The 24,286-nt window shown below is 36.2% G+C and overlaps 1 protein-coding gene across 1 annotated transcript in view; it reads left to right on the top strand.

The window, feature by feature from the left end:
• CSRNP3 (cysteine and serine rich nuclear protein 3) overlaps positions 1 to 23,248 on the top strand; it is a gene marked incomplete at its 3' end in the record, with an annotated part of 76,364 nt that extends 53,116 nt beyond the window's left edge. The window contains exons 3-6 of the mRNA XM_084288848.1: positions 1,111 to 1,281; positions 15,283 to 15,542; positions 20,407 to 20,703; positions 22,208 to 23,248. Of these exons, the coding sequence (XP_084144974.1) occupies positions 1,111 to 1,281; positions 15,283 to 15,542; positions 20,407 to 20,703; positions 22,208 to 23,248 (1,769 nt within the window). The remainder of the gene's footprint in view (positions 1 to 1,110; positions 1,282 to 15,282; positions 15,543 to 20,406; positions 20,704 to 22,207) is intronic.
• Positions 23,249 to 24,286: the final 1,038 nt, after the last annotated feature.

Below are 24,286 nucleotides of genomic sequence, written 5' to 3'. Positions count from 1 at the left end.
TAGTGGGATTTGGCAGTACTCTGTGGTGTCCTCTGGATTTTGCATCCTGCTCGTCTAGGATATCATCAGTCCTAGATAAACTTCTTGCCTTGGATAAGTATTAGCACCATTTACCTCTGCAGTGCTGCAGGAGGCACTGGAGCAGATATGTGTCCTCTGAACAAGCTACAGCTGCCCTTCATCTCTCCTTGGTTACACTAAGGATACACTTTCTCCTTAATTATGTGATAGTCATTGTAAATTTCTACCCTTGATGCTAAATTCCTGCTTAAATACTTATACTCTTCTATGTAACTTCAGGGGCATATTAGGCATCTCATTTCTTAAAATGGGGAGGAGAGAGTTTGGGAAGCAATTAGTATCTCTGACTGGAGTGGGGAATTTCTGAATTGTAAGGGTTTATCGAGTGTGAAACTGATACATGGTCTTCGTGACTTCATTGCCTTTTCTCTCTCTGTAATATGGAATTATCAGATAATACTTAACTTACGATTTCTTTTAGGTGTGATGTGAGCACTAATTAGATCACATATTTGGCAGTGTGAACTATAATGTTCAGTATGATTTATTCTTCTTTATTCTTCATCTGTTTGTGAACATTTCTTCCTCCAAAATGAGAGTTTTAGAAGAGAAACTCCCACTTTTTCATTTCGTTTCACAGCATAACCTAGATTGGGGCTGATGTCCGTAGAAATCAGGAATGCTAAGCACCTTGCAACTCATGCACAGCATCAGGCTGTTGCAGACACAGTTCTCCCTGACCTGAAGAGAGTCTATATTTCAAATTAAATTTTTGTTTTTACATGAAAAGGGATAACTTCCAAACGGCAAAATACATACCCTGAAACCAGTCTGTTACCCATTATTCTAACAATGTAACTAACCATTTCCACAGGTAGCAAGTTAGAGAGTATGATTTATGAAGTTTTTTTTCTTTCCTGTGGCTTCACTGTCTCCTAATTAATTATACCTAATCTCATACTAAATGGCTATTCAAGATGAGAAGTGGCAAGTTATTGGTACTTCTAAATAAAAATGACTTTGGAGACTATGACTGCATATTCTGCAGTTGGATGTTTCAATGCTTCATTGCCTCTGTTCCTGCTACAGGTGCATGTGACAGCATTGCAGCAATGAGTGGAATTTTAAAGAGGAAGTTTGAAGAAGTTGATGGCTCCTCACCTTGTTCCTCTGTGCGGGAATCAGATGATGACATTTCTAGCAGTGAAAGTGCTGACAGTGGTGATAGTGTCAATCCATCCACTTCTAATCATTTTACCCGTAAGTACTAATGTTGTGTATCTAAACAATTATTTCTGTTCCTCAAAATAAAACTATAATAATAATTACAAACACCGTAGTTAGATAAACGTGACGATTTAAAATTGAACAGATGCTAAAGCTGACTTTCAGAGTATGTGACTTGTTCAGAACAACTTAGCAGACCTGTACCTTTTTGCCTTCATGTTATCTATATAAATCTATTTGTCACTGTAAAAATTTGAAGTCTCTTGGAAGACCCTGACTGTTTGCTGTTTGAGTCATGTATGTATTTGTATAACGTTGGGAGTTGTGCTTAAGGTATTTCAAGCAGGAACTGTAGGGAAGATGCTCTAGGTAAGCTTATTTAATTTCTATGGACAAATGTAATGCAGCTGTCAGCTATCTACAGTATTGTATTCTGAGAGTTCTTCTTCAAAGAAAATAGCATACATTTTTTTTTTTTTCTCCCGAATTGTGGAACATTGTGTATTAGACACAGAGGCACCTATCATTGCAGTAGTTTTTGTTCTTCAGCCAGGGGATGGTATCTCTGTACTCAGCAATTCTTCTGTGTACAGATAAGCATTTGTTCTTAAGTTAGCAAAGCTAGGTAGATTATGTGGGCAGCATATATGTATATGAGGAATTAATTAAGGTTTTGTTTTTGTAGTTTATGATACTTGGTGGTGGTTATGCTGTTTTAATGATGAACTGCATGTTTTAAAAAGCTGGGGTTGCCATCCTTCAGCTCTGCTATATACAAATCTCTCCACCGGAGTCAGTGGCTGTAAAGCTGTTTCTTAAAACTGTGGGCCAAGGAGTAGGTGAGTTTCCTTGTCACCACCCATATACAACATGATCCTTACAAATACGTGGTTTAGCATGTGCCTAGAAATTGTGTTTGTACCATGTGATATGAAGGTTTTTATGATTGATTTTTCTGCCAAATGCTGCTGTGCATTTTGAGATAGGGTTTCGATATGAAGGTTCAAATCTCCTCTTTTTTTCTGTGCAAAGGTTATGCAGACAAAACTTTTCAGAAATATGTATGTGTAAAAATCTTGATGAAGCATATTATATTTAAGGTCCCCTACAAATACAGAATCTTCTATTATTAAAATGCTATAAAGAAGTAAGCGACCGAATAAATCTCAGTAGTATTAAGAAACAGTTTGGTGGCAATATTACTTGCATGCTGCTCTTTTAACTTTGTGTCTCTTTAAAGACTTACATGATTATTCATCACAGACTGAAAGCAGTCCTGTTACATCAGTCATTGCCACCCACATAGAAGACAGCAATTTTTTTGTGAATACACAAATACAAAGAAAGCTAGTAATTCACAGGAACATCTTGAAAGTTGTAATACATGCATATAACAATAAGCTTTGATTATAGTTGACACAATACATAGTTTGGTTTCTCAATAATACCTGGAAGGGAAACTATAGGATTTCTGAGTGTTATGATTAATGATCCATGTAACTGAGATATTTGTAGCCAGCGTAATAAATGTGGTCCATGCACGTGTATGCGTGCACACACAAATATATACACAAATTGTACACAATAGATTTACACATATACATATATACATCAGCTGGCAGTATGGAAATAGGAAAAGAAAATTGTCTGAATCATTAATACTACTTTTTAAGCAGTATTTTCTTTAATACAGATGCAGTGGCCTAAATTCCAAGAACTCAATCAGAATATTCATAGTATTACATAAAGCTGGTTTGAGAGGGAAGGAATTGAGCAAGTGGCTTAGGTGCTACATTTGAACAGGAGTCAAGGAAAAGACTTTTGCAGACTGGTATATGACAGAGGCATCTTTTGGTATCTGACATTCTGCTTTACTCTTATTGTATACAGCATACTTGCACAGCCTTTGTAACTTAAAAACTTGCATCTTGCATCCAAATTCTCTCCTAGTATGCATTATAATTTCATAACTGTTGCAAAAACACTCAGTTTTGCATCTGATGGGGAAGTCAGGCTTTATTCATTTATTGTTAAGACACTGTAAGTGAGATGTTGCTCCTTCTTAATATTATCATATATTGTTTTTTCATGTTTATACAGTCAACATGTGCCAATCGAGCAGTGTTAGAAAAATCACTCATTTGGTAGCCTTAGGCACATCCGATATATATACTAGGAACTCTGTACTAAAAAGGTGATGATGTCTGATGGTAAAAGTTAATATGTTTGCAATAAAAAATACCTGCATTTACATTTAAAATAGATGCAAAGGAGCAAAGATACTTGTCAAATGCTGAAAGACGTTTTAAATTTGATAAATGACTACGTCTAAAAAAATAAAACTTCTTTTGTTGAGATTTAATCTTTATTTTACTTTATTATTTTCACATTCTTCAATTTTCAAGTGCTTTGATTCTAGAAGCAATATTTTAATTGGACAATTGGTGTTTTTTTTAAACACAGGATTTGTTTTCATTTTTGTTTGTATTGGTTGACATCAGTCGTGTGTGTTGTGTTTTTCAGGACAGGAACACTTCTTATGTACTTTTTTTTTTTAACTTGTAAATTTTTTAAACAGTATTATTTGAAAAAGCATATTTTGAGTTCTAGGAAGGGGTAAGAAGTGAACTGATCCTTTTGAGGTACTCAGCATTTTGTAGAAGTAAAATATCTAGAAATTGTCAATGTGTCATTTCAGTTACCTGCTGAATCTTGGTGTTGCATGGAGATGCTAAGGGGTTGAAAACTAGTTGCAAACTACATGCAGGTGTGTTGTTCAGTAACAAAACTGTTAATTATGTACATTGAATGATGTTCTGTTAATTCTTTAAACACATTAATCTCCCAAAATAAAAGATGGGAGCTTTTTGATGTTGAATACTCAAAACAGTACTTCTAAGGACATATGGAAAAAAAGTTCTGTACAATTTTTTTTCAGTAAACAGACTGAAAAGAGCCAATGTAGAAGAAAAGCTGGCTAGATTTCTTGCCTCTGTAATACATACCTGACTATCTCACTGACAGAAGTTACTTCTCTAAGCTGTTTCTTGACACTTACTACCCCATTCTTTTTTCTCTTTTGTGGGACACTGTTGCACGTAGAGTGGGAGTACACTCACTGTTTGAGCTCCTTTAAATTGCCCCGTTGAGCGCGCAACTGCTGTGGTTCACTGCTGTGATTCACCCCACTGCTGTGGTTCATCAGCTCCACAGTGAGTTTTCTTTGGAGTTGCCCTTCAGGATATCTATACAACTCCCTGACCATTCCTACAATTGTGTGCTGAGGGACACTGGGTTCCATGCACTAGCTCAGATGTGAGGGATTTTTCCTGTGTTATGGTGTTACGGATGTACATGTCCCTAAATGCTTGATCCATTTTTCTGATAAAGAAAAATACCCAAATTTAAGTTGCAGAATTACATGCCATTGAAAGAGCTGTTGCATTCTAGTGCTGTTAAAAACATTCTACACCAAATTAATCATGGATTAATCTCTTAAGGAATATACTCTGAGGAACTGCTGCTTTCTTGTGCCATTTCAACTTCAGTGTAGTGAAGCTGAAACTTTCAGACTAATGCCTTTATTGTAGAACCTTCTCAGGCAGATGAAATCTCCAAAACTAGCTCGTCTGTCAAGATGATCTTCAACCGTCAATAGAACTTCAGTCAGTTTTCTGTGTTTCACTGTTAAATCTTATCACTGCCATTAACAAGGTTATCCTACAGCCAGCCATAATCACAAGTCCTGTCATTATGCTGAGTAGGGTGGATGCAGTGCTGTCTGTAGAGTATTAGATGCCTTAGGCTTATTATGAATGAGGCTTATTATGAATGTGGCTTATTATGAATGTGGCTAGTTATTAAAGGTTTTGAGAAGACCCTTCAGTATCTAAGTACTCTTACCATCTTTGATTTTGCAATCAAAGATAAGCAAAAGTATTCAAAAACAAATCTTCCGTGCACTTCTGTCCATATGCCCTTAAAACTACTGTTTTGAATGTTCTATGGTCACCAACAAATTGAGCTGTCTCATCTGTGTGGCCACAAAGCATTTGGAAGAAGGTATTAAATCCTTGGAAGGATTCCACTAGGAAGGTCTTCTTTATGTGAAGGATAAAGTATTATTTGGTATGAGGTTCATAACATAAGGCCTGAGCCTTGAGCTTAAACTTTGTATTTTATTACTGGTAAGAGACAGAAATCTCAATGACTTAAATGTGGTGATGCTGGCTTATTAGGGGAAAACACGTAGAAGCATAGCTAAATGCAACCATTCTTTATTTGTGGCATATTGCAGTGATTTATACTGCCTGCCACAAGGCCTGGAATTTCCTTGTTAATGAGGAATACATTCTCGTTGTCATTTGTTGACTAACACTAGGAAATGCAAACAAGTTGAGAGAGTCTCACTTTTGATTTTAAAAGTGGGTTAATCTGGGCAGTAAACACCGAGAAACTGAAAGAAATTCAGTGAAATGTGGTGCAATGTTTTAGCTCAAATGTTCATACAAAATTATAGGTCAGGGTATGCCTCAAGAGAAACCTGGCAGCTGTCTTGCATCTGGAGTAATGACTATTGTAGAAGTTTTTCAAAAACGTAAAGAGGGATTAGGAAGCAGGCTCCCACTGATTTTTAGAAGGATTTGTGTGATTAATTCTATGTCTTTGTTTTTGAAGATTTCTCTCAATTAAATTAGTGCATTTCACACACTCTACAGAGGGGAAGTTTTTGCCTTAAATGATGTGTTTGTTGAAGATGTTTGTAACATACACAGAATGTTTGAAAATGCAAATTAGTGGACAGGTAAATGGGTAGTTGCATTTATATCAAATGGCTAATCACAGAAGTCATCCATAAGATGGGACAAAGGATTGACTGTAACGTCTTAGGAGAGTTCAGCAATTACAGTTGTTATGCTTGGGCCTTCTTGCAAGGATACGCGGTGGCAGCTTTCCTCCTCACAGTGCTTGAAGCTAGGGCCAATGTCAGAAATAATCATCCAAGAAACAGCAGGTCGCATTTAGAGCAAATGTTGAGGCAGAGAGCAGTTAACTTCTCCCTGTAGGCTGATTATATTTGCAGAATGGAGAAACTGGACTGTTGTAGCCAATGTCAAAGAAAAGCATTCATCAGATAAAGAGTGATGAAGAAGGAAACTTACAGCTTTCATTGAAATTTTAGCAGTAAATTTCCAGCTTTTAGTATGTATTTAAAGAATTTAACATTTATGTAAGATTTTAAAGAAAACTCTGACAGTGAGGTAAAATGTTTAACTGAAGCTCAAATAAAATACCTGTCCCATTCGTGCCAAACTTCTCTACAAACTAGTATTTTTCAAAAACCTTTTAAAATGTGACATAAATGTGGCATTAAGCAAACATTCCCATCCAGCCACACCTGTCAGATTAATTTAGCTTTAATTTTACCTGAGGAAGGCACTAGAAGGAAGAAGCAGTGAAATACTGTTAAAGTAGGTTCCACAATGTTGTCCATGTCCCATCGAATTTCCAGTACTCAATTTACTCTTTTTTGAGTATGCAGCTCCCTTAAAGACTTCCACATTCAGTTTTTATTTCAGAAAGTGTCTGCTTGCCCTCAAGCCCATGTGTTTCTTTGGGGTGGGACATAGTATGACACAGCACTTCCTTTTAATGCGGGTTTCCAGGCATGAAGGGGAAGCACTTCACTTTTAAGGGTTTTACATTTCTAAGTTAGTATATAGAGTCTATTTAGAAAAATACCTTTTGGGAGGCAGTGGGGGAGTGGTATAAGAAATTTCTGGAATATTTTGTTTTCTAGGAAGACAGTGAAGCAAGGTGGCTTTTGTCAGTGATGTTCTGGCCTACGTTACTATGATGTGTGGGTCTTTGCTGTTCTGTGTCATTAGACTTGATGAAACACTACATGAGAAAGTCATTGAGCAGGAGAATGGTGTTAATCCTCCTTGCCATAGTGGTTTATGTGGCACTAAAAATATGTAAAAAGTACACAAATGGGATTGTAGGGTTTAAGAAAATTAGCATTTCTTCCTGTTTCAGATAGAGTTTTAATACAAAAGGATACATTTTTTTTCCAGCCTTTTGAAATTTTCATGTGCCTTAGATATTTCCATGATGGTGACAATGAATTGCTTTGCCCTCATTGATGCAAGTGCTTGTAATCTGCCGAGTAGCCATATGGTTCGCATTTATTTTAATGGGTCTTTGACATCAGGAGAATAGCTGATACAGCAGAAAAAAGTGCTTATGATTTGGAGTTCAGCCAGAACTAAGATTATTTATGTTTAGTAATCGAAGAACTACCAGTTTGCTTAGTAAAAATGTTTGAAAAACATTATGGGCTTAAAATGTTATTCCTATCAGGATTTTGTAAAATTAGGAAACATGTTTTTCTTTTCATACACGAATACAGCTGTAGCAGGATCTATTCCCTCATATGGGAGTTCTGGGTTCTATTTTGGCCATTAGATGTGTGGAATTAAATGCTCTCTCTTTCTCAGGTTTTACCCTGCTCTAGGTACACTACTCAGAGCAAAACGAGGATGTTCAAAGCAGATGAAAAGTGCAGATGTATAGAACATTCATTATTTGCATATGAGAGTACTTTGTCTGCTAGTACATTATTACAGTATTGCTTACCTACTTAATCCATTGTGACCAGCAGGTCAAGGGAGGTGATCCTCCCCCTCTACTCTGCCCTGATCAGGCCTCACCTGGAGTACTGTGTCCAGTTCTGGGCTCCCCGGTACAAGAAAGACAGGGATCTCCTGGAAAGAGTCCAGCAGAGGGCCACAAAGATGATACAGGGCCTTCTTCCCTATGAAGAAAGGCTGAGAGACCCGGGTGTGTTCAGCCTGGAGAAGAGAAGACTGAGAGGGATCTCCTCAGAGTATATAAATATCTCAGGGGTGGAGGACAGAAGGACGTAGCCAACCTCTTCTCAGTGGTTTGTGGGAATAGGACAAGGGGCAATGGCTGCAAGTTAGAGCACAGGAAGTTCTGCACTGACATGTGAGAGAACTTCTTCACGGTGAGTATGGCAGAGCATTGGAACAGGCTGCCCATGGAGGTTGTGGAGTCTCCTTCTCTGGAGATATTCAAGGCCTGTCTGGACACCTACCTGGGCAGCCTGCTCTGAGGAACCTGCTTTGGCAGGGGGGTTGGACCTGATGATCTTTCGAGGTCCCTTCCAACCCCTACAGTTCTGTGATTCTGTGGTTGTAATTTATTCATACATGAGAGTTGGATGTGCATCATAAGATGTGTTACCAGCACATAAGAAAGAGCTTAACCTGAATTTTTCAAATGTGGAATGAGTTGTGATTGTATCTTTCTTTTTTCACAAGTTGACAATGTTTTTTTCTCAGGGCGGGGCACACAATATAGCTTGAGGTGCTGAAGAGGGTGGGGAGGGCTCACAGGTAAACAGTTCACCCCAATGTACAGAGGTCTGGAAGTATCCTATGGGTATCTGAATTTTCTGCTCCGTGCTTTGAGAATCCCTTGGTATGGTGTAGGGAGGGCCAAATTAAGACAGGAAATAAGGGGTACAATTACATAAGCTAGAGAGATGCTGATATACAGCTTTGAAAAAACTGAAAAATGCGTTCATAATAAAATTCTCAGATACTGTAACCTTTACTCCTGCAAAGAGATGTAAAATGAAAAAGAAATTTTCTTTGCAATACAGAAGGTAAGTGCAAGAAATCTTACGAGCCTTTTGGTAAGAACGATATGATGGCAGCCATTATTTGAAATTAATTTAGCTGCAGGACTTGTTTTTTTTCATACAATGATGCCACTGAGGAGGCAGTCTCTAACCATAGTGTCCTAGTTACATTAAAATATATTACAAAAATCTGTGTAGTGCTACATCTTTTTTCACCATTAGTCTATTCACACATTTCTCTATACATGTTTAAACTTTTCTGCCTTACAAATTGCTTCATTCTTTCTTATTAACTGTTATTAACTGTTATTAATTATTGATGAACAAAGGCTTTTATTATTCTCCAACCTCACATGGCTTGGATGCTTATTTTCATCTTCTTTGTTGATGAGTCTTTTTTCAACGAGGTATAAAAATAGTACTTTTTGTTCTGATAGATAAAAGTTACCATTTCAAATTGCAACCATTTTAATAAAAATGTTGGTAGTAGAAGGTATGACTTAGTGGCCCAGCATGGTTTCCAGCCATGCTTATAATTTGCCACTAATGGGAATGATCATGATTACATTTGTGTGTCTACTCATTTTATGTTTACTGCCATTTCCTAGTAGATCTATCTTTCCATGTCTAGTAAACCACATGTTGGGTAAGATAGCTTTACTGAGTCAAGCCTTAACCTGTGTAATTCGTAGGAGTGTGTGTATAGAAAAGTGTGTTGTCTTGCAGGTGACAAAGCTATTTTCATGCATGTTAGTGTGTAGCCTTATGGAAAAATCACTGAAAGAAATCTTAATTTCTTGAATTACTACTGAACAGTTGTCCCTGTTCAGTACTACAGTTATATAGGACATGTTATGTATGTCAATGACTGAAAAACGGCCCTATTGAAACACGGAAAACTGAAGGGCTATAATGAAAAAACTTGATGTTTAGGCATTGTAGCGTTCTGTTCCTCTTTGGCTTGCCATATGGATGTTCTTCAGCTTTGGAATCCATAGACATTCCTTGTATGTTTGATAGCCAGAGCAGCGTGTGAAGAGAAACATCAGAATTACCATATGTAGTCATGAAGTAATTATAACTGCTGTGGATAAACAGAATTGTTAAGAGAGACAGAGAATCTAACAGCTGAGGAAAAGATGAATAAATGCATCCTACAATGTATATGTGCATGCATATCATGAACAAGGATAACAAAAGGACAAGGACAAAGAGCAGGCTGTGTTTCCAGGATGGGTTAACCATCCATATTTGCCTATAAAAGTTTTACTTTAAGTCTTTGAGTCTGGCCTCACCTTTAGGAAGTTTGCTTGCAGATGATTCCCATTTCCCATAAATAGCCTGTGCTGCAGATGACCTGTGCTGTGGCTTAGTGCAGGTTGAGTGCTGCATGAATAGCGCTGCACGGTGTCCCTGAAAGTGCAACAACCGCTCTGGCTTGGCAGACACCTGTGGGAGAAGGCTCGATTCTGTGGGCTGCAGCTCATTGCAAGCAGGTTATTATCTTGGGCTCTGTTCTGCTAAACCCAGAAACTGAACCACTTAAATGTCAAATCCCCCAAATCAAAATTTGAGTTGTTAACATTTCAGATGACAAATTCTGGGCAGGGCTTTTTGAAGACATGTATGTCTGAAGACCTTGTTCAGACTTTACTTTTAAAGTGACTTTTTCTGAGGGACAGATCTATTGCAGTAATTATGCTAACAGTATCATCCTCCCCTCTAATAACAGACAGATTTTGTGCATTATGGTACTTATGTATCTGCCAAATATATTACATTCCATATAATCCTAGAACGTGGAACTACAAATTATATTCATTGTTTAACTTTGTGAAAATGGAGTATTTTTTTTTCCTTTCCTGGAGGATACCAGGAAAGGTATTTATACATGTCTGACTTATGTATCAGACCTGTAATATGTAAATATATTAAAAGATTGCGTGATCCATTGGGTAGTTTCAGATGGTGGTGAATATTCCTATTCCCACTGGTATCCTTGCACATTATAAACTGCTAGACCCAAGACGGTGGCATTAATTTTCAAAAACCACCTTCTGGTTCCTGTTGACAGTGTGTGTCCAGCAGATGCTAAACGACCACATCTCTGCATAACAGAAGCTGGCTGGAGTTAATACTGCCCCTTTTGCACAGAACGGATGATAGTGGCATCCCTGGGTATCACTGTTGCACAGCCAGATGTCCTGTAAGTACTTCTGAGACTGTCCAAGCAGGGAAGCCTGTTGATTACAGTCTTTTTGGATAAATTGTTAGGTTACAAGCTTTTCCTGCCTTTGAAAATTTTCTTGCCTTCTTTCACCTTTGAAACTGACTCCACAGATGCCTAGCAAATGTTCCTGATTTCTGATATATCAGAAAATAAATATTCTGTATGTCCTTGTGCTCTGTCTTGAGTTAAGCAGTGTCCTTAGCAGTAATTACAGCTGATTCAAACTTACTATTTAAGGTGTGGTGCATGCAAAGTAACATGTGGCTCTGAATCCTGGTAAGATGATATAAAAATCTGAGTTTTGGCTGCCTTGAAACAAAAGGACTGAATGAGTTATAGAGCACTCCATCCCAGATGCTGGAAAATATTTAACACTTCCTTTCAATATCAAATAATAACCTTTGAGAAATCACATTATGGCAGTGCTCTACTCAGAGACTTAAGGAAGTACAGGAGAACAAGAACATAATGCCTTTGCAGCGCTGACTGTGCTTCTTTGTGTGTCCTTGTTACTGAGGTGATCACAATTCTCCAATGCCTTCACTGACAGAAGGCTGATTGTATCTTCAGAAAAAAAAAATAATAAAGGGGGGGGGGGGGGGGGCGGGGGGCCGGCACCTGAACATCTCTAATTAATGTTTCTGGATAACCAAATCAAATCTTGTTATCTCTTGCAGTTCCTGCCTGCTCTGTTCTTGTAAACAACATTCTCATAAATATGAATATACTCTGACTAGGTCCTAGCAGTAACACAGAAGAGGTAACTGTAGAGTTATTCATAGATCCTTAGCTCTTCCTTTAATATGCTCTTAGTTGAGACAAAAGCAAACCCAAAAGATAGGATGTGTTTCAGAAAAAAATAACTGCATATAGTCTGAGGTCTCTGTTTACATGCTTGCTTGCTTACACAGATTAGCATATAATTTGTCTGACTAGGATCTACGATCTTAATAAATAAAAGCATGATTTTTAATGACTTACAACAAATGCATGCCAGCTCTCACTGTCTTTAGTACAATTGTATAGTGCTGGATTTATAGTGCTGGTTGTGTTGCAGTGACAGTACCCCAGTATCTCTTTGAAGTTCAGCTTAGCTCCATTTTAACACAGTTTTTGCCAGTGACATATAAAACAAGCAAACAAAACATTTGACGGTGTGGCGCTGATAACTTAATTGCTGAAAGTGAGAAGAACTATAAAAAAAAGTTGAGGAAATGCATTAATGGGTTCTTTCAGACGGCTCATGGCAACTACAGTCTACTGAGAGAGACAGATGACCAAACATTTAGGCATAAACATATGGTAATGTATTAAATTGTTCTAAATTTTGACAACACACACATGCACGTATGGGCATCCTTGCTCCTCCCTCTAAATCCACATAATTGAAAAGCCTATTCATGTCATCTAATTTTTGTCATAGATTACATTATTTTTTTTCCAACTGGAATTTGTTTGTTAGATTGGTCTTCTGCCTAGTTTCATTTAACTGTTAGTGTGTAAAGGGTGAATAAAAATTCAGGTTGATTTCTTTATGTATAAAAAGTACTGTAATTTAGTTCTTCCATAGAACTGACAGACTTAAGGGGGAAAAAAAAAAAAAAAAGAAACACTTTTATCACTTTTATTCCAACATTTCGTATTTCTGCCAGTAAGCAACCATGTCAAGAATTCCGTAGCTAAGGTCTAAAATTAATTGCTATACATTTAAACCTCATGTAGTAGATACTGAAGTTTAAAGTTGAAAATTCAAACCATTCACCAGCTTGTGTGATCTATAGGAACCTTCTATTTCTGCATGAAGCAGACAAATTATGTAAAATTAACCTTTTATATTTTATTTACTTTAATATTTTACCATAGTTTTATCTCTTATTCCATTTGTGGCTGAATCTTTTACTTCGTAAAAATACTGGTGCTTGCCCTTCAGTGTCTTTCACTATTTCATCCCAAATATAGGCAAGATCCAGTTGAAATCCAAATAATATCAATACTGTTATATCGGGTAATTATATAGGATATATAGGATATTATATAGGATACATTCCGGAATGATTTAGAAGCCTTCTTCACTAGGAGCAGGATTTTTTAATGTGTAAGAGCATATAGGCAATGAACTTTGATACAGAGAACATTTCCTTTCATTCTGAATTGAAAGAGTCACGATACCAAAATACCCATATTCCAAACTCTATTCATTTTTTTAAACAGTTTTGTTTTGAAACCGTGACGTGAATGAAGAAACAGTACATTACAACAGTATTTCATATTATGCAAAATTGGCATAAACCTATCAAATATTCTCTTCTAATAAAATAACACTTGGCACCCAGTAAAACCTTTCTATAACTAGTTTTGATAGGCTCTGTTGAGAGATTTGCTTAAAAGTGGTTGTAAGTTTAAACATGCCTAATGTAACAATTTGTTTTAATTCCTTTGTGTACATCCTACACCCTTTTTGGAACACCTGTCACTGAGAACAGGTAAGTGAATGGTAGGACTTGTGCTTATTTATCTGTTTTATACTTCTACTCTAGCACATCTGTAGCTTTTCTGAAAAAGTACACGTTACTTACTATATTTTCAGCTGCTTGACAATATTTAGGAAAAATTTATTATTTCAGTGTTTCATGGAACCTAAAATGTTTTTATGATTATGTTAGTAGGGTATACCAGCTGTAGTTTGGCTACAAGAATGTATTTTCCAATATGTTGTTCTCTCATAGTTAGATCATTCTATTTTTTTTAAACTTAATTAACATGAAAGTTTGAGTTTTTTAGATTTCTGATGATTAGCATTTTGCTACATTAGGGAATGAACTGTATTTTAACTGTGACAATAAACCAAACCTGCTACGAAACCAAGGCTGAAGGCCAAGTACTTCTAGTCTCTAGATGGTGCAATTTTAGATTAGCAGAGTACATCACAATGCTCTTACGGCTTTTATGGAATGGTTTCAAATCTTTCAAAAGTGGTTTCAGGCACCTGTTAAATCACTTTACTGCCTGAGTTCTGGCAGTTTGGTCTCTCAGTCATACCTGCCCAGTTGTTGCAAAGCAGTAACGTATTACCTACTTCCTTGACAACCTGCTGTCATTTTGCAATAAATCAAATAAATCAGTCTGCTGTTTCATCTTAAAAATCAAGGAGTGTCTCTCCAATGTTTGTATCTTGTATTTTGCACTAAAGGCTTACCCCTGTTACCAGAGAGAGACAATAGATAAGTATCACTGAAAGGAATTATGAATGTCTGTAGGAAAAGAACAGTAATTGACAGTTAAAATTTGGCATATATTTTTAAATAAATCCCTTTCATATGGAACTGCATATTTTTATAAGAAAAAACAAGCAAGAGTGTGAAGGGAATCAGAAAAGAATTAGAAAAAAAATAGATTTTTTTGGGGGGGGTCAAAATTCTACATATCAGGAATATATATATACAGACATATTCAGTGGATGTTAGCAGAAAAGGATGAAGGTGAAGGAAAAAAGGATCTGATTGTAAATCAGCATTATTCCTATATTATTCTGTGATAATAAGAGTTTCAGAAACACAAAACATACTACCTTTATAGTTACCCTAACGCACTGATGTCACATATTTTAGAATATAAAATATAGGAATCTTTTCTGTTAATGTGACCCAATACTTTAAAGATCAAGTGTTAGACCTCTACTAGAGCCTTGCTGACATAATAATTATCATGTTTATAGATCTGCGGGAGGCACTGGTCTGCTGTTCTAACTGCTCTCATATGCAGCGTCATTTTGTTCACTGGGTTTTAAAGAGGTACAAGTAGACTGATCAGTCGCTTTGAGGTGACACTATAAAAGAAACTCTTCTTGCTGGGATTTGTTTCCTTTCTTATTGAAATGGATAAACATTTAAAAAATGCAGAGGAAAAAAGCTGTCCTGGACAAGGATTTATATTGTTCATTTTAATGGTTTGTAATGGCTTCTGGGTTTATCTATATGGTCATTTTTTCTAATCTTATTCCCTCATTTAGACTGCACTTCTCTAAACTTTAGCATGTACATATGTATTGTTAAGGTAAATGGAACTACCTGACTATGTAGTCATCTGTTATATGACTACAAGTTATCATTAATGTTGTAATTCGCATCTGTTCCAGCTTCATCAATCCTTAAAAGAGAGAAGAGGAAGAGAACAAAAAATGTCCATTTTAACTGTGTTACTGTGTATTACTTCACGAGAAGGCAAGGCTTCACCAGTGTTCCTAGCCAAGGAGGAAGCACACTGGGAATGTCCACTCGCCACAACAGTGTGCGCCAGTACACGCTTGGAGAGTTTGCAATGGAACAGGAGAGGCTTCACCGGGAGATGCTAAGAGAGCATCTAAGGGAGGAAAAACTCAATTCTCTAAAATTAAAGGTAAAAATTATTTGATTTTGATCCCTGCCCTTATATATTTCCATGAACAGTATCAGAGTGATATGGGCATGATGTAAATGCTTTAATCAAAACCCCTTCCTTGCTTTCCAGTCTGATTTCAATGGAAACAATGACATTTTTTCTTTTTTTATTTTACTGAAGATATATTTTTGTTAGATATTATGAAGTGCTGATATGGTTCTAAAGTACTAATGTGTACTAAAGTACTTAAAGTGCTTTACTAGGGTATGGTTGTGTACTCCCTGTTTTCTCACAGAGAAGATGACAAAGGCAGATAAACAGCAGAACTTAACCTCAGCCAGGGTATCTAGCAGAGTCTGGAAGTGCCAGGAAGTGAGCAAGTCCTCTGAGCCCTTGCACAGTGCCCTGTTAGAGAAAGCAGTGGTAACATGCTAAGTACTGAAAACAAGACACCTTATTTTCTTGGAGAACTTGACCAAATTTGGTAACAGCAATACAGAATACGTTTTTTTTTTTTTTTTTTTTTTTAATGTACCAATTTATACAAATATTTATACAAATATTTATTCATGCATCTTTAATACTTTACCAAAAGTTGTCTGTGTTAAAGAATCATCAGACAAATTAACCCACTATATCAGTTTAGCTAGTCAGAGCAAATCTTAGCTATAGTTTTAAAGCTATCTTTTTTTAATTTAGCAGAGCAGAGGAAACAAATTGTGTAGGAGAACAAAAAGAATAGGAGAAGAGAGAAGGGGATTGCATTCTTGGAAGTGTCTCTTCTGCCTCCCTAAAAGTGGTGGCAAAAGCTCCATTTTTGTTATGTTGTTTAGTGAATGAAAAAACTTCCTATATGATGGCTTGTGTTTTGGACTAGTTTTCAGAATAATTCTGTAATTAAAAGTGAACAATATCAACAATTGTAGCTGAACTGCTGTGCTCCACAGCTTCTCCTTCTCCTTTTCCTTCTCTGATACCATTATCTCTATTTCAGGTATTTCAGGCTACATATGCATAAAACAAACTGGCACCTTCCCAGTTTAAGAAATCTCACAGTATTTTTCCCCTAGAATGAACTTTGTTCATAGGTTTTGTCTGAATACCTGAATAAGTGCATATGACCCTTACTGTTGTAATTACTTTTTTTCTTTTTTTTTTTTTTTATTTGAACTGTGAAACATTCTGAGATAGTTCATAAAATTTGAACTGTCATAATGAAAACAAATATAAAAACCACTCAAGACAAAGGTAAATTAAAGATGGATACTTGGACAGGCTGGAAACAAAAGGATAGAGCTTGTGATTTATCATAGAGATAGAATATACCTCTAAACATCTCGCATCACAGGATCTTCAGAGCATCAAGTGTGAATTGAGCTGTAACTGTGTAGATCCCTTGGCTGACTTCCAGGAAGAGGTGTTTTGCTATTCACATGATTTCTAAATGAACACAAAAAGGAAAGGCTGTAGATTCTAAGGTGATGTCAGTGATATAATGAAAACCTACTAATCAGTATATGAATGTAAATTACTGTCCATCTGCACAGAAAAATTAGGAAAATTAGAAACCGAAGCACAGCAAAGTTTGTTCAAAAAAGGCTTTCTGTTTTAAAACAAATAAGCAAACAGTAACATTTTCAGTGTTTTGTTTTGTTTTTTTTTTTTAGCCTGTTTGTTTTCAATTTCAGTTTCCCCATTTAATTTTTTTTCTGTAGGATTAAAATATGAAACCTGTAGGTAGAAAGCATTCTCTCTTGTAGAATTTGATGAAAAGAGAAGAAGTACAGGAGTATATTGGAATAGAGTCTTAATAATATTAGGTATTGTTTATGTTTTTACTTGCTAAAAGTAAAGAGCCAAATAAGAAATTTCTGTTAATTAAAAGCAGATAAAGACTTTAAAATCATCTTCAAGTCACTTTAGCCATTTAGCAATAACACTTCAGTGTAAACATTGCTGACAGTGGCATAAACACTGTTAGCAGCAGAGTGTGAAAATTCTAATGGCAGTCTGTGCATGAAAGCCATCTTGTCAAGATGAAAGGTACAAGGTAGGCTTTACTTAAATATGTTGTCATTTGAGGAAACATTATGAGTAAACACAACAGGTTAGCTGCAGTAGTCCTTATTGCTAACTCATAATGTCTCTTCAGATTAAGATATTTTAAAACAGTTAGCATGAGCCTGGTGCTGTTAAGGTTCCTGAGTCTGTGGACCAACAGACAAATCAGTGCAGATTGTTATTATTCTGAAAACAAGACAAATGCAAATGTAAAATGATTTGGGTTTGTCTCTGAACAGAATTACTCTAGAGCCTTTTAATCTTTAATTTTTATTTTTTTAAAAGTTGTGTAGAAAGCGTTCTAGCACTTTTTCTATCTTTTTCTCTCTATCAGCTGTTGGGGAATGTTCCTGAAATGTATTGTCAAGGAATGGTGAAATGTTGAGTAGCTTCTATGAAAAATCTATGCCATTTCACCATTTTCTATAGGCTAGGTAAACTTATGAAACCTAAATGTGGTTATGGTGGTGCATGTGGAAGCATATATGCTTAACAATTTCTAAGAAAAGAAACTTGTAGTACACTGTAAGTAACTGCTTTAGACATACGAGAATTAACTGAATTTATTCAAGTTGATCATGGTACTGTCAGTAATTGGTAAATTAGTTTTAATCTTTGGGCAGACTATTCAGATTTCAGCTTTGTAGTCCTGTCTAGGAACATGCAGAAGTCTTTAACTTACTCAGATCATGTAGTTGGACAGTAAAAATGGAAGCCAGTAGTAGTAACAAAATTATAATGAATAGATAGTTCACTTTTTCCATGGTGAACAGCAGGAGAAACTAAAAATACATTTTCTGTGTTGGCTTCCTTTGTCTTGGCTTCTTACCATAAGAAATAGCTTCCAGCTAGAGCAAGCAAAGGCATCTAACCTATTTTTTTTTCACGTTTTACAGAGTTGAGGTGATTTTCACCCAGAAACTTCATGTATTCATTGACTGGTACCTTATCCCATTGTTACGGCATTAACCTTTAGCTTTATGCGAGAAATTTTACCCATCTACATATCTAGTTTAATTCAGATAACCAATATTATGACAAGAGAAAATAACGTTGTCCTTTAGTTTTGAATTGAAAAATATATTTGATGGTTCTTGATAATTTTCACTCTGTAGTTTCCCAATTACTTGTTTAAGAGATGGTCAAAGCTTTCCATTTCATTAATTCATTTGTTCTTTGCATGACGAAATTGAGAAAAAAAATCAGAGGAGACGAGAATAGCATCCAGCAACTGAGTCAAAAGGAGCTAAGGTGCTTTGAAATTACAGACTGCTGTCTTATCTCACTCGATGCCCACACATTTGACTTTACAGTTTGCGGAATGCCTAAAGCATTCAGCGCCTGGCTGGCTTTCATTCCTAAATGCTCTACTGCTTTGTAGTGAAACAATTCAGATTTGCAGGAGGAGGGGGAGAAGTATGTGACAGGCTTGGCATGGTTCTGTAGGTGCCTTTTGTAAACTGAGCAGTTACAGCATTTGCCTCATAGGTAAGACACCAGAAAGTTGATTTGTATTAAACAATCATTGAATGAAATAATAATAATAAAAAAAATTACCAAAGCAGGGATTAGAATTCTTCCCCAGTTTCAAATTTAAATTATGATGGACAATTAACCAGCTTAAGGACTGGTTTGAACCATGTATATTTAAAACCGGAGAAGTCAGAATTCTTAAGTAGGCCATTCTCCTATTAAATGAAGAAACAAACAAACAAACAAAACAACAACAACAACAACAAAAAGCAACATAAATACATTGTACTTAGTTGTACCTAGGTAAGAAATAAATAAGTAAATAAATAAAACATCAAGGCTGCCATTCTAGATTTGAACATTCAGGCTGAATTGTATGTAATGAGGGTTATTCCCACCCACTGGCTTTAGACAGCTAATTCAAGATGCTCTGAGGATATACCTGTGTTTCACTGTAACTTTATAGTGAAAGTTACACAGAAAAAGGAAAACTTCCAATGTTGTCTTTTCTACCTCATTGAACTAATATATTGAATTTATTATGTAAATAAACTCTCCATTGCTCCAGGGCCACAGAGAATTGATTAGGGTGCTGTTACCCCTTTTTTCTTGGCCTCAGTAATACAAAGTAAGTGTGAAATAATTTAGGTAGAAAAGGGCAAAATTAAGTGACGTCCAGGCTTAAAATTAATTATCAACTCAAGGAAATACAGGTATGTGCTCAAGTTCAGTGGAAAGACTATAGTTTGACCTTAGCTGTACATACAGTAAACAACTTGTCATGCTACATGAGGAACAGGATAGAATACATGAAATGCACTGTTTTAGAGATGTGACACGGCCTAACCTGAAATAGCATTAGTAGTATAACTGCTATCTCAAAATAGCTATTGAAGAATTTCCAAAAGCCCAGAGAAAGGAACTAAAACTAATTAAGGGCTTCAAGAATTATCCTATGAAGCAATATGGAAAAGACTAGAATTTTAGAAAGGCACAAGATGTGGCAAACTACAATATATAATGAAGGATATAAAAAGCAGACATGAAATTGGAAGTTTAGAAAAGAAATTAGCTTTAGGGCAAACATGAACTAAAAATGAATTAACTTGTGAATTACAGTGTGAAAGAACTGCCTTTTCACCCCATCTGTAATTGTATTATGGAATTTTTACTGGCATTCATGGAGATCAGAACAAAGGGTGAAATGCAATAGGCTTTGTTTTTTTTTTTGTTTTTTTTTTTTTTAACAGATGTCTTTCCACATTCATAGTTCATTACATATATTTACATATATAACAACTATATACAAGGATAGCTTAAGCACTTTGTTATTTGTTCTGTATAACAGATGACAAAGAATGGTACAGTGGAATCTGAAGAGGCGAATACCCTGACACTGGATGACATTTCTGATGATGATATTGATCTAGACAACACTGAAGTAGACGAGTACTTCTTTCTACAACCCCTGCCGACAAAAAAGCGAAGGGCACTGCTACGAGCTTCTGGAGTGAAGAAGATTGATGTGGAAGAAAAACATGAGCTGCGAGCCATCCGGCTGTCCAGAGAGGATTGTGGCTGTGACTGCCGTGTGTTTTGTGATCCAGAAACTTGCACTTGCAGTCTTGCAGGCATAAAATGTCAGGTAAATGTCTATATTATTGTCAATATTTAAATAGGAAGGGGAGGAGGGAGAAGTGCTTGTACTTTTTGTTCTTGTTAATGTGGTAAGTACTGGGAGCTCATTAAGTAAGTGAATTGTTAAACAATAACACTTGTGGATCTCAAACTAGTTTAAGTTTCAGATTTAAGAGTTTATAGTGTGCAATACAAAATATCTCCTTAAACACATTTATTTTATGATCCTTTAGGCACATACATCATTTAATATTTTTTGTTCATACATAAATATTCTGCTCATGTTCCCCTTTGCCCTTTATCTAAACATGCAAATGGAACAACAGAAGGATCAGTAGCCCACAGATTTCACAAGGGTAGGTAGCTTTTGTTTGAGAGACAATTCACATGCTGTCCAAATGTGAATTACAGTCCAAACTAAATAAGAAGCAATATATGACACTGTGGTACTGTTCTTTATTTAGCATGCATGATATTTAACATGCATGCATGAAAAACTGCATGTAGGCAACGAAATATATATCTGCTAACCTAGCAGGCAGTTCTTCTCTGCAGACTGAAACGATATTGCATATTGTACATTTACACGATGTTCTGTGTACAACTGTAAATGTCTCAAAATGCTTCCTAAAAGATGTCTGCTAATTTTCCTGAGTTAGTATGCAGCCAAGTTGATTTCTTCATAAATGCATATTTCATTATTTCTTAAATCCAAGCTAAATTTTCACTGCTATTCTAAATAATGTATTCCCTTTGCTACTTCTGTTTTCATCTTCACATATGGGGAAGATGTACTAGTTTGCTTTACATGGCTTTCCTCTGCATCACATTTGATATACTGTAGTGTAGGTGAAAATCATAGACCTTAAGCTATCTAAGTAAACTACCTGATCTGTGGATTCAATCACATTTTTACATACTTAAATGGATATTATTGGATGTGTAAGTTCTGCCTACAGTCCGTTGCATGTAAAATATTGCATCTACAATTGAATGAGTATCTTTTAAAACATAATAGAGCTTCTATTCATGCTTTCTGTCGCCAGGTGCCCCCTATTGGCAACTTTATAACATTTTTTATAGATAATGCATTTTATTTCAATAGATTTGTAGTTTCCATGACTTTTATCAAAATGTTAAGACTTTTCTGGGTAATACTTTTGCCTGGACTTGAGCACGATATTATGTAAAGCTGTAGCAGCTCCATAAATAGAAAAATAACCGCTTTTTTGTTCCACTATGTAAAGCTCTACCCATGAATTGGAAATTTTTTTTTTTTTTCCTACTTTGCAACACTGGTACACATCATTCCCTTATGTTTTCAACAGTATTGCTAAATTTCAGGGTTAACTCTCTAAATTACAATTAGTTATGATTATTCTTACAAGTAGTTGTGAGGTGAATCCCATTTGAATCCCACTTCACTGCTGTGTTTCTTTAGGCTGTCTAGGTTATATTGTATCACCAGGTTTCTGCTAAATATTGTTAATCTGTATTCTCTTTTTTAAAAGGTGGATCGTATGTCTTTTCCATGCGGTTGCACTAAAGAAGGGTGTAGCAATACAGCAGGTAGAATTGAATTTAATCCTATCCGTGTACGGACTCACTTTTTGCACACAATAATGAAACTCGAATTGGAGAAAAATAGAGAGCAGCAAGTTCCAGCACTAAATGGCTGCCACAGTGAGATAAGTGCACACACTAGTTCTATGAGTCCAGGACCCCATCCGGTTGAATATTCAATTGCAGAAAATTTTGAGATTGAAACTGAATCTCAGGCTTCAGTTATGCATTCTCAGTCAGCCGAGGACTTGGACTGCCCTGGGGAAGAGGAGGAAGAGGAAGATGGGAGTAGCTTTTGTAGTGGAGTTACAGATTCTAGCACTCAGAGTTTAGCCCCTAGTGAATCAGATGATGAGGAAGAGGAAGAGGAAGATGAGGAAGATGAGGAGGAAGAAAAAGCAGATGATTTTGTAGAAAGCATGGGCTCCCATGCTAATATGGTGCCTCTTCCTTCTGTCCTTTGCTACTCTGATGGAACTGCTGTGCATGAAAACCACTCTAAAAACGCCTCATACTATACTAACTCTTCAAATCTGTATTACCAAATAGAGAACCATGTTGCTGGCACTGCTAACCAGATTGGTGAGACTTACTCAGAAAGGGATGCTGTAAAGAATGGTAGTCTTTCTCTGGTGCCTTACAACATGACTTCAGAACAGTTTGTTGACTACACACGGCAATCAGAGGAAACTTTTAGCAGCCCTCATTACCCTTCTGCAAATCCCTCAGTGATTGTTTGCTGCTCATCTTCTGAAGGTGATAGCAGTGCTCCATGTAACAGTTTATACACTGAGCATAGGCCAAGTCACTCTCAAGTGGAATTTCACTCATACTTGAAAGGTCCTTCTCAAGATGGATTTGTTTCAGCTTTGAATGGCGAGAGTCGTGTACAAGAGCACCCTGCTGAGAATTCACTAACCCTCCCAGAAAGGAGCAGACTGCACGAAGAGTGCATCAAATCACCAGTGGTAGAAACGGTACCTGTTTAATATTAAAATTATCCTAGGACTGACTTCCTGTATTGAAATGCACTCAAACTGGATTTCCTAGAGTCTTACTTTTTTTAAGAGGTAGAAAACACTTGGACTATCATCAGTGTTCCAGACACATTTTGTTTTCTCAAGCTACATTGGCAGTGGCATTGCACAAAGTCAGTTTGTAATGTAAAGATTTAAAAAAAAAAACACACAACAAAAAAGAAACAAACACATCAAACTGTCTTTTGATAAAAATAGAACACGTAAGTAAAAAACCACACCCAACATATTTCACAGTAGCCTACCTGTCAAAGTATGTGAAACCTGCCAAGCTATCTGAATCAAAGCTTCACGTTTCTGATTGTCGGGCCTGTGCAAGATTGTTAAAAATGATACTTTGAAATGATCATGTTTAGAGTCCTAATTTTCAACATATCTGAAAAGATGGTAAGTTTAATGTAAGTAATTACTGTACAAAAAGGTTTTAATTGTTCTGTACTCTATGTATTTTATTTATGGTAGTTTAGTAGTCATGTTTTGATAAAAATGAAGAGCATGTTCATTTGAACAGAAGATCCATAACTAGTAACAAAGAGCATGTTCAATTTTCATCTGGAGTACCATGTATTCTTCCTTTTTAAAAAATACTATTTCTGATAGATTATCTTGAAATGCATTTTTAAAGTACTATTTTCTCTTTTTACTGTTCTTGACCAACAGAAGAGTCAGAAAGGGGGCATTTGTATCTTTTAGGAAGGTGAAAGGTAGACAATCCTCCATCAAAATTAAAATCAGTGGCATTTTCAGAACTAGTACCCCCCTCCCCAAAGAATGATCTTGTATATAATAGCAAAGCAGTAGCTTAAGCTTGCACAGCACCTTTTAACCCAACAAACATTCTGATACTTATGCACTTTAGTGCCATTTTGCAGTACTATATTAACTGTGAGAACTGTGAACTATTTTGGAGAAATGCCATAGCTCCAGACTCTGAGGCATACGTAAGATCTCCAAAATTCATTGTAGAAAATGTTTTCCCAAGTCAGGTTA

The sequence above is a fragment of the Netta rufina genome (genome assembly GCF_964035555.1).
Source record: "Netta rufina genome assembly, chromosome: 6".
Taxonomy (NCBI): Eukaryota; Metazoa; Chordata; class Aves; order Anseriformes; family Anatidae; genus Netta; species Netta rufina.
The sequence above is the reverse complement of the archived record's forward strand: the minus strand, read 5'-3'. Positions and strand labels throughout refer to the sequence as shown.